This window comes from Crocuta crocuta, unplaced genomic scaffold (assembly GCF_008692635.1).
Source record: "Crocuta crocuta isolate KB4526 unplaced genomic scaffold, BGI_CrCroc_1.0 scaffold67, whole genome shotgun sequence".
Taxonomy (NCBI): Eukaryota; Metazoa; Chordata; class Mammalia; order Carnivora; family Hyaenidae; genus Crocuta; species Crocuta crocuta.
In genome coordinates, this window is record NW_027531896.1 from 1,155,973 (window position 1) to 1,167,979 (window position 12,007).

General features: G+C 41.4%; 1 protein-coding gene across 1 annotated transcript in view; it reads right to left on the bottom strand.

Moving 5' to 3' along the window:
* Positions 1–12,007, bottom strand: part of MERTK (MER proto-oncogene, tyrosine kinase) — a 112,651-nt gene that overhangs the window by 36,287 nt on the left and 64,357 nt on the right. Inside the window, exons 7-8 of the mRNA XM_077773492.1 lie at positions 9,989–10,172; positions 5,910–6,061 (exon numbers count right to left, since the gene is read on the bottom strand). Of these exons, the coding sequence (XP_077629618.1) occupies positions 5,910–6,061; positions 9,989–10,172 (336 nt within the window). The remainder of the gene's footprint in view (positions 1–5,909; positions 6,062–9,988; positions 10,173–12,007) is intronic.

Genomic DNA, 12,007 nt, shown 5'->3' on the forward strand with positions numbered 1-12,007 from the left:
AGCTGATCATTCTCTATTTAATTTAGTTGGGGGGGGGCGGGGGAGGGAGTCGTCCGGTAGAGCAACTCTGTGGTCCTAACCCACGCAGTCATGGAGTCCTGCAGTGAGTCCAGCGGGGTGCTGAGAAATAACATGTCTACTTCACAATTTACTACCTAACAGCTCTTGGACATACAAAAGATGTCCTGCCTGATGACAGCCACCGGGCCTGCTTCTAGCTTCATGCTTTCATCTACCAGGACTCAAACATAATATATCATGGGGCACCTCCGTGGCCCAGTCTATTGGGCATCTGACTTCGGCTCAGGTCATGATCTTGCAGTTCATGAATTTGAGCCCCACGCATCAGGCTCTGTGCTGACAGCTCAGAGCCTGGAGCCTGCTTCCGATTCTGTGTCTCCCTCTCTCTCTGCCCCTCTCCCACTCATGCTCTGTCTCTCTCTCAAAAATAAATAAAACATTAAAAAAATTAAAAAATATACCGTTTGTGAGAATTATCTCTAAATTAGAGGACATGCATAATTGTGAAAGAATTAAATTCTTAGAAGAAGAGAAACCCTAACACAAAATCATCCTTCTAGAAACAAGCCTAATAGTTGATAAGATCTATTCGCTTAGGGCCTGTAAGTCACATGAAAACCCAGAAAAGGAACCTTGAAATTTCCACCTCCTGTTCCTTAAGTGCATCAATAATGGTGATCATCCTTGTTACTGTTGTCATCATTCTGAATCTTGAAGCATGGAAATGATGGAAGCCACCACTTACGGGTAACATGTTTCAGAAACACATAATGAATTTTCCCATTTTAGAGGTAGAGTTACAATAAATGCTGAAGTGGTGATTAGAAAGATATATGATAACTATTTCAGTAGAGCATAACCATTTTCTCTAAGAATTGCCTTAAATGATAGTTTAAAGATGATCCTGGTTTCTCAAAATTGATGCAATTTATCTGTCTTCTTTTGATGCCAAATATGTGAGGAAAGGTGCAACTGTATCCTTATCTCCAAATATTTATTTTAATTTTTTTTTTAATGTTTGTTTTTATTTATTTCTGAAAGAAAGACAGCGTGAGCAGGGGAGGGTCAGAGAGAGAGGGAGATACAGAATCTGAAACAGTCTCCAGGCTCTGAGCTGGCAGTCAGCACAGAGCCTGACGCGGGGCTCGAACCCATGAACCGTGAGATCATGACCTGAGCCAAAGTCAGATGCTTAACCGACTGAGCCACCCAGGTGCCCCTATTTATTTTAATTTTGATTTTGAAATTTGACAAAGACATCCATTTAAAACCAGACACATGTAGGAGCCTGTGTGTATTCTCTCTCTCACTGGTGTGTATTCTCTCTCTCACTGTCAGGTGCAGAGCACAGAAGGTGTGGCCATTTCCCTGGCATGAGGTGGTCCCGTCCTGGAGCACACGCCATGGGCAAGCTGCAATTTCTCATTCTGTGAGTTTTCATCTTCACCAACACAGGACCGTAACCTCGAAGACTTAAAATCTAAGAGCATTTTCAGGTAATAAAATCAGATTTATAATATGACGTCTGATTACATACATGTAGGCCCTTCCTGGTGGGGAAAGTAATAGCGCATCTTTGAAAACAATTTCTTTTTTTTCTCCTGTGAGGCGCTAAAGTCAGTCAGGACAACTGCAGTGTCATCTGTTGCTAATCATTGACAGATCTTAAGCTCTCCAACCCTGTCCGAATTCACAGCCCTATAATTCATTAACTGTAATTAAGAATAGGGCCCATTTTATTGCCTTGAAGAATACTAACAGTCAACGNTTCTGTCATGCTATGACAACAAAGGTGACTTCACAGTCACAGAACTCATTTTGCATTTGTCAAAGCAAAACTCACATCTTACTCTCCAAACATGTCTTGTTCTTACTTCTTTTCACTAAGAGGCCATGGTGTGGAATTTGAGTGAGAGACACTGTATTATGAAAGCCAAGGGACTCTGGGAAGGGGTAGTGGGCTCTGAAAAGCACTGGGTCTGGAGTCTGTCTAGCCTGAGTTCCTACCCCAGTGCTGCCCATTCTAAACTTTGTGACTCTGGGTAACTCATTCAACATCTCTGAGCTTCAGTTTCCTCAAGTAAAAATTGAAAGTAATAATTCCTTTCTGGTAATGTTTTTTAAGTGTTAAATGAATTCATATATGTACAACACTAATCACACAGTCTGCCACACTGTAAGTAATCAATTATGGTTATTATTATTCCTATATTCCTCTACCTATAAGGTGCTCTATTTGGATCATCTTCCCCTATAAATACAAGGTCCTCTTACAGAAGTGACCTTGTAGTAGTATCTTTTAAGTGCTGGTACATGAGAGAAAATAATCAAGGCTGTCTAGTGCCCCAAACCAAGAAATCTGTTTGACTAGTTCATGGAATTTACCTTCATTGTAGGTTTTTCCTCCAAGCCATGCATATCACCCTCAATCAATCCTTGGATTTTGGGAGTGTTCCAGACCCCTGGCTGACCTATCCCACAAGAACCTCACCCATTTCTCATACTTTACATGACACCAGCTCAGATGCCCTGCCCTCCTTCAAGAGTGAGTGAGAGAGAGCAATAAGGAAAGGAAGAGGCAGTGTACACACACCCAAATCCAACCCTGGTTAGGGGGCAGTAGTCTAGGCCTGAGGAAGGAATCCTTGAATGTACTATGGCTTCTCTAGGTCTCTATAGAAGTTATTTCTGCATGTCATGTTGTCTCTAGGCTCATAATGATCTGCCCATAATGAAACTTCCTTCTGATCTAACATCTCTACCCCTTCCAAATACAATTAAACCAGCATTAGAACTACAATCCTATAATAATGGAGCCTTGCATAAATAACACATATAACAATGAGTCTCTGTCTAACTTATGGGCCATTCTGGGTCAAAGTTAAACAGACTTATTTACTGTAAAACATCAAAGAGCCATGAACTTGCCAGTAAACACTACGGCTCTTTCAGAAAGGAGGATATTATGTGATATTTTGTAAACTTATTTGCTCATTAAATTCTTTTCTCATGGAAAGACTACTGACTACTTATGGAAATGGGACTAGATGGGAAACGCTAGTCCACACTCATCAAAAGGCTGTCCCATCACAGACAAAAACTCTCCAGCTGGTATGGATGTCAGTCAGGCCCATCCATCAAGCCCATAATGTCATAAATGCCTAGAAAGCAAGTTCAAGGTCCTCTGTTCAGGTGGTACAAAGATGAGCAAGACTTGGCCCCGACTTCAAGGAGAATAGCCTGCGCGTGCTCCTGACTTTTGGATTTTGAGCTTGGATTTGGAAATGCAAGGGACATAAAGGAAAACAGAACAAAACAAAAAAAAAACGGTTGATATCTTCATCAAGATATAGTAAATGTGTGTACAGTAACTGTCCGGAATTTCTTAGTCTGAAAGCGACATAACACACGAGGATAACAAAGGTATAAACAATAACCCACCAAAGATCACTTCCAAGAAAGTTTTGAAACTGCATACAAAAAACCCACTCTTTTTAGAGTAACATATGGGACTATCTTTCAAAATTATCCAATTTCATTGCCTTGCATAAAGAAGATAGGCCTTTAGTAACAGTTTCCTAAAAATAGAAAATGAAAGGACAGTTTTGAGAGATGAAGTTGTATCTGACTCTCGCCCTTCCGAAATGACGGGAGTCCAGGAAACAGAGGTGATGGGTACGGAGGTCATTGCAAAATTCACTTTGGGCAGGAGTTTTAGGATCCTCCCCGTGTCAGCTTTTCTTCAGTGTTTTCATTTGCCCCCAGTTGCAGTCCATGATGAACTTGAAGTATGGCTGCATCCGAGAATGCTATCCTAAGGAAAGCCACCCACCAAGCCTTTTGATGTCATGGGACTTGTGATGCACAAAGTGTAGCATGAGTACAATGTAAATGATGTTCTCACTAGGATGATCCCGCAGCTCCAAGGAGGTAATGACTGGAAAGGTCACAGTCCTCACTGTGGCAGTATTGTTCTCACCGCAGAAGGGACCGTTCTGAACAAAGGGCAACCAGAAGGCATGGCGTGGCGGAGTGCTAGTGGCATTTAGTGCGTGAGGCTCTCTGGCTGCGTCACCCATGAGGCTTTCATCACTTTTGCCCTTCAGCACGCCTCAGCTCAAGAGGTCCCGTTCAGAGAAGCAGCTTTCACCCACGCCAGAAGGAGAAGTCAAAAGGATGACCTGAAGCTCATTAAACAAACTGGGGTGTTTTTAATTACAATCTTCTGCCAACCAGAGAAAAATAAAATCCTTATTGAATCGAAACACAATTATTGGACCTTCAGGGACCGTTCACAATTTGTTCACAGAGGCTTGTCTCTAAGATAGGCATTTGATTTCCCTGAATTAGCTGGTGTGGAAATGCAGTTAATCAACAAGGACTCTGCACAGGTGCCTTGGGACAAAAGACCAAGAAACGAGAGGCTTCTCTCGTAGGGCAACACTCCTAAGCAGGGTTGTGACTTGTACAAACAACATCCTGTTATCACTCTGAGGCACAAAAACTCATGCACTTCCAAGCTCTCTTCTTTTTCCTCTACTTCCATCACCTACTGCTTTCAAGAGTCAGCCTCCTTACAGTTAAACTGAGGCAGGAAAAGACAAAGAATAAATCCCACCCATCCTTTTGGAAAAAACAGCAGTTGCATAAGAGCTGGATGCCATGAAGTTGACAACGACTTAATCAAAGATTGGATGTCATCAACGGGGGCAGCTGTGGACTCTGTCCCTCTCTCCTGCCAAGAAGCTGTACTGCTCTCACATGACACCCCCCCGCCCCCCCATGCCATGAAGATGCTAAAATCTGATCTGTCCCCAAGGCTAGATTGATCAGGAATGTGACAACACAAAAAAAGCATGCTTTGCATGATGGCGGTAAAGACACAGTCCTGATGATGAAACCAGCACATCTGCCTTTCCAAGGATGCTCTACATCACAAAGAAGTCAGTGTCACCTCAACTGTCTTCCTAAGTGGGAAGAGGACCTGTCTGGAGTCTGGTTACCCCTTGCCATCCTCTATGAAGCTGGGGTTCTTCCCTGACCATCTTCAGGAAAGTACCCTCTAGAATTTCCAAGTGGCTATGAATCGCTGGACTGCTAAGCTGTATAGCTTCTGGCCCTTCTGCTATGGTTATCTGCGTAGTTCTCAACTATTATCCTACAAGACCCCAAATTCCCAGAAGGCACGAATCACGTGGTGACAGAGATGAATTCTACACCTATTTACTGAATACATAAATGAATGGGTGAATGAGTGAGCGAGAAAAGCCCCAAAGATTCCCTGGAATTTTGTTAACTATTCAATCATCTCTAGTTTTTACTATATTCTTCACATCTCAGGGAAAGGTACCTTATTCAATAATAATACTTTGTTGTCAGGGCACCTGGGTGGTTCAGTCGGTTAAGCTTCTGACTTCGGTTCAGGTCATGATATAACGGTATATGAGTTAGAGCTCCATGTCAGGCTCTGTGCTGGCAGCTCAGAGCCTGGAGCCTGCTTCAGATTCTGTGACTCCCTCTCTCTGTGCCACTTTCCCGTTTGCACTCTGTTGCTCTCTCTCTTAAATAAACGTTAAAAAAATTTTTTTAATTAAAAAAAACAAGACTTTGTTGTCTTCTCAGAACAAAATGAAAGCTTCTAGGGACCCTGGGTGGCTTAGTCTGTCAAGCATCTGACTCTTGATTTTGGCTCAGGTCATGATTTCACGGGTCGAGTTCAATCCCCATATCCAGCTCTGCGCTTGGGATTCTCTGTCTGCCTCTCTCTCTGCTCTATTCTCTCTTTCAAAAATAAATAAACTTAAAAAAAAAAAGAAAGAAAGCTTCTGACACAGTATAAATGAGCAAAGCAAAGGAGAGAAGTGTACTTTTTTGGCGTTCAGACTTACGGAAGTGTCTGCATTCTGCCACATGTGAGATATCCGGTAGCCCACCAGGTCCCCATCCTGCCTCTTAATTGGAGGCTTGATCCACTGGACATCCATCTTATGACTAGATTCATTCAGAAATACAGTGACGTTCAAAGGTGCTACTGAAGGGGCTACGAAAGAAAAAAGAGAATGATGAAGAAACACAGAGAAAAGAACATAGAGGCTTATTCTCAGTTTTTCAATGTTTGGTTTCCAAACGTTCTGTGGAAAGCATTCAAATGAGACTGAGATTAATAGCAGATTTTCACCCTTTTTCAATTAAGAAGCATTGAAATACTATAGAGGGTTTTTTTTTTAAATTTTAAACGTTTATTTTTGAAAGAGAGAGAGCAAGTGAGTGAGTGAGCGAGCATGAGTGGGGGAGGGTCAGAGAGAGAGAGGGAGACACAGAATCTGAAGCAGGCTCCAGGCTCTGAGCTGTCAGCACAGAGTCCGACATGGGGATTGAATCCATTAACTGTGAGATCATGACCTGAGTTGAAGTCAGATACCCAACCAACTGAGCCACCCAGGCACCCCGAAATACTACAAGAGTTTTTAGAAGCAAGCACTTCCTAAAGTAAAATCACAAAGACGAGGAAAGGCAGGGAAGGAGGTGAGCGGCACTCATGGACTCCTCCTGCGGAAGCAAAGCAAACACAACTTGAACAGGGGTTTCCACTAGAAGCCTGCGGGATGGAAGGCCAACCAGACTGACTGGAGATCAGTTCTGTGTCATGGGAGACGTATAAGGCAGGGAACACGACAGAGCTCAGAGGGAAGCTACCATTTAAAATCCAAAGGCAGGTTACTGATGGTCTGAAGAGAGCTAATCAGAGAATAAACCTTTTAAAATGTACATGTACATGCATATATACATACATACACATATATACATATACATAAGACATCGCATTATTGAAGACCAGAGGGTCAAATGCTAATTACTAGATGTCAAAATGTAGAATTTAATCCTGGCTTTCACTCTCCGGTTTATAGAAAAATCTGCTTAAGTCACACTCGCACTCAAAAAGTCTGTTATCTCTCACAAGGATAAAAGTTACAATACTTTGAAAAAAAAGTATGTTTGTATTATACACACACACAATAATTTGGGAACGGGTCAAGGTCATTACTAGATTATTTTTTGGGAGTGAGGAACTTGACTGCATCTATAAAAACTGAAAATAATATGCTCTCTGACCAAGTATTTTATTTCCAGAAATTTAATCTAAAAAATTCTCCTGCAGGTGGTATTACATTTACTGAGGTCTAATAGTGAATAAAAGGAATAAATGTAATGCTCAGTCAATAATTATGACAGAATACACTTTGATACATTTTCCAATGGAATACTTACTACCTAGCCACTGAAAAGAATTAGGTAGATCATGGGTACTGATATGAAAAAATATCTAATGGAGAGAAAAATCAAACCGCAAAAAGGTATGTAGCAACTATCCATTTTAGAAATAAAAAAAATGTTTTATATATAGAAATAAACACAATTACATTAATATATACCAAACCATTGATTACAGTTGTATTTATGGAAGATCAAATTATATATTTCTGATATGCCTAAAAAGAAAACAAAAGAGTACTCTAACCTTCATTTCTGCTGATTCTTTTTTTTTTTTTTTATTGTTTTTTTCAGAATCAGAAGCAGTCTCCAGGCTCTGAGCTGTCAGCACAGAGCCTGACAAGGGGCTCGAACCCACAGACTGCGAGATCATGACCTGAGCCGAAGTCAGACGCTCAACCAACTGAGCCACCCAGGCGCCCCCATTTCTGCTGATTCTAAGAGCAGTTAGAATGAACTTCAGCTTAGGAAATGTCACACAGCTGTAGCTGTGCTATGAACTGAGTCATATAGTTTCATATATATTATAGAATTTATGGATAAACATGGCCACCTCAACATGTCTTTATGTTGAGGGGCTCCTCCGAAAGCCCCTCCAAAATGACAGTAAGGAATTTAAAACAGTATAAACTCATAAGGTAAAGCAGAGTCAATAGTGGAAAAGAAATGTCAACATATACTCAACAGTTGAAAAAGCAATGAAGAAGGCGTAATTAATTCAGCAAGCCTATTCTCCCCAAAGGACCATGGACAGGCTCACAAGCTGTGGGCCCAGGTACTAAAACTGGAAGATTGAAAGTGATCAGGAAGTAGCTAGTCCTCAAGATTCCACTAACTTACTTCCACAAACCTGCTAGGTACTCCTCCGAAAAAAGAGAGAGAGAGAGAGAGAGAGTGAGTGAGAGAGAGAGAGGATGCTTTATTCTCCAAACTAAAAAGTCTCTGGTCTTGGAGCAAGATGAAGGCACAATGAGGGGCCAAATGGATAACTGGGGAAACAAGGGTAAGTGTGTACACTGAATGAGCAGGGCTCCCTCCACCTCACTCCTCCTCTCCACCTGATATTGGCAGCCATGTTTACATTCCTGAGACAGGAAACAGGAGACTTCTTTGCTAGAGGAAGTGAGTGGTCCCAGAGGAAAGAAAACCAATATTGACACTTAGGGGTATCCAAACCAAAACACTTGGGTCACTGCACATTAAGTAGAAAGATATAAATAAGTTAAAAATAAGGAGGAATCAAAGATATATCACCTATTCAAAAGAAAGCATTTAAAGCGGCTACATTAATATCAAAGTAGGTCTCACAAAAAACAGTACTATGAAAGATAAAGAAAGGAATCTCATAATAGAAGGTGGTCCATTATTTAGGAGAGCATAGTAATCTTAAACATTTATGTACAAAATAACCTTCGAAATATTTGAAGCAAAACTGGCTAGAACTACAAAAGGAAATGAATAAACCCAAAATTAAGACTGTGGATTTCAATGCCTCTCTCTGAATAATTGATAGAGGTAGGCAGAAAAGCAGTAGGAATATAATTTGAAAAAATTATCAACCAACTGAACCTAGTCGACATTTATAGAATTTTCCATATAATAAGAGCAGAGTATACATTCTCTCCAAGTGCACACCAAGCATTTATCAGGAAAGACCATGTTCTGGGCCATATAAAGAGTCTCAATGCATTTAAAAGCATTCGAGTGATATGGGTTATGTTCTTGGGCACAAAGAGAATTAAATCAAAGATCAGTACTACAAAAAATTTCTGGAAAACGCCAAAATATTTGGAAACTAAGCTACACATTTAAATAACAAATGGATCAAAGAGGTCAGAAATATTTTTGAACGAGATGAGAATGAAACACAGCATACGAAACTGTTCTCAAAGTCTTTTCTTTATCATTTGAGAGAAAACATTTTACATTTTGGCACTAGAGTTTCATTTGTGCAAGGCTTACGCCCTAAAGATTTCTCATCCCAACCTGTCCCACAGTTTGTATGAAGACTAGAGCACTGACTGGTGAGGGCGGAGGTGAGGGTAGGAGGGAGGTTCTAGTGATCTAGAGCTCTGTTGGGAAAGAATAAAAACTGTGGATTTGAATTTAACAGAAATACAGTATTTATTCCAATATTCATAGAGGATTTAAAAAAAATCTCAGAAATCAGAAATAGCACACAGAAAGTTCTTTAAAGTTTATAAAGTTTGCTATGAGCAAGACAGCATAGAGAGAACCTAGTTCACAGGGTTTCAATGAAGATCTAATAAATAATCCATGCAAAGCAGCACCTAATGCGGTGCCTGGCACATGGGGTTTGGTAAACTTCAACTATCTTCATGTTCATTATTTCTTAAAGTTGATGCTATGACTAACAATTTATATATTATTATATCTTAATTTAAAATAACATGTCATAAAGTGTGCTACCATTAATATCTCGCTGTGTAAAAGAAAGTGTTACCTATACATATTAAGTGTAAGTGTGTCACTAAATAGAGGAAAATCTTCTTTCCCTTTTTTCCCCCTTTTTAAATTTTTCCCCAGTTTCATCGGCTACCTCAATAAAATTCTCCTCCAGAGACAAAGACCAAACAGAGCAAAGTTTAAACTCTCAATCAGGCCATGCCGGGAAGGATTTGTTTAATCACACATGCCATTCGGGGCAGTATTTATTCAGAACTCCAGGAATTACCTCCTTCGGTCGTGCTGGCCAGAATCCAAGGGCTCATTGCAGACCAGCCAATTTCATTCATGCAGGACACACCAATGTTGTAATTAGCCAGAGCTTGCAGCTGCTCAATTTGATACAGATGTGGTGAAGCAGAGGTGTTAAAGACCATGACTGTGCCATTACTCAGCGGATCAACCTCCTTGACCTAAGGGAAGAGTAAAAATGTGGACCAGGGGTTAGTAAGGTGGTGGGAATGTCAGACACCGGGCACTCATGTATTTGGTGCACGTGGCCCTTCCTCTCCCCTGAGGGGAAGTACCTGCTTCCTTTCGGGCCGCACACTAATTTCCCCACCAGCATTACTGTGTGTTACTCATGTTACTGGAGCAGCCACTGAGGACCTGAGGAAAATGCCTAAAATAAGTGTTCTCACTGTGGCAGGTAAGAGAGCAAATACTGATCATTATAATATTATAATTAGAGAAATGTATTTTATTTTATTATTATTTTTTTAATGTTTTATTTATTTCTAGGAGAGAGAGAGAGAGAGAGAGAGAGACAGCGTGAGCAGGGGAGGGTCAGAGAGAGAGGGAGTCATAGACTGAAACAGGCTCCAGGCTCTGAGCTGGCAGTCAGCACAGAGCCCGACGCGGGGCTCGAACCCACGAACCGCAAGATCATGACCTAAGCGAAAGTCGGACGCTTAACCGACTAAGCCACCCAGGCACCCCTAGAAATGTATTTTATAATACAAAATGAGATAATTAATAAGAAATAAGAATTGAAGTGGTTCTCGGTCATTCTGCTCTTGCCTTGAGGTAAATTCTAGCCTGTCCTTTTTTCTTATCCCTGCTCCCACCCCAGTGTAAATTCAACTCCAAAAACATACAGAGAAGGTAGATTTCTGACATCACTTGGTGAGCAGATATAGGGGAGAGTCATTTGCACCTCACCCAGCAAACTTTTCTCCAACTCTTGTTAAAACATCTCAGCTCTTTCCTGAGTTCTTTCTCTTCATCCTTCTCTCCGTAAGCATACCAATGTCTCCACATCCGTCTCCAGATGTCCTCTGTACACACAAGCAAAAATCTAGTCTGGGCCAAACTTCTACCTTTTTTCCTTCAGCATACCTCCTGTCTGGAAGTAGGGATAAGGGAGAGTTTTTTGTTGGTTTGTTTTTTTTAATTTTCACTACATGTTTTTCAGAATTTCTACAATATGTAGTACTCATAAAATTGGAAAAGAGAAAATAATATCTAATAAAACACAAGTAGTCAAGAGGAATTGAAGGAAGGGGCACCTGGGTGGCTTAGTCGGTTAAGCGTCTGACTTTCACTTAGGTCATGATCTCGCGGTTCGTGGGTTCGAGTCCCGCATCGGGCTCTGTGCTGACTGCCAGCTCAGAGCCTGGAGCCTGTTTCAGAGTCTGTGACTCCCTCTCTCTCTGACCCTCCCCTGCTCACACTGTCTCTCTCTCTCTCTCCTAGAAATAAATAAAACATTAAAAAAAAAAAGAAGAAGGAAAAAAATCTTCAACCCTCCATGAATTCCTAATAATAACGGGCTTGTAGTCATGGGGTGTGGATACTCAATGCTGATATTTCGGGATACGTGTGTTGAAATGTAGGCCAAGGGACCACAAACAACATTTTAGAGTTCTAAATCCCCTAGTGGATGCCATGAGGGTGGTGTTGGGGCCAAGTCTCACCTCTGACTCAGTTCCGCAGGCTCCACTGAGTGACAAGAACGTACCAGTTGGCCTGAGGAGCCACCAGAGGAGAAACAAAGAGCTATGTGCTTATCTTGGTGGCGGCTGTTGGCAAAACTTACTTTTTGTTTCTTCGCTTTAGAGTATGCACCTACTTCCTGGTGACCAACCCCTGAAACTAAGGTGGAGGAAACCTTTGGCTCTCCACCCCTGCCCCATTTCCGGAGCGACATGTGGAGTGTTTCCAGACATGGGGACGCTCTTTGAGCACACATTACTGGAAGACGGGGGTTTCTATAACCGTCCTTCTCACCAGGTCCTTGGGGAGCGGA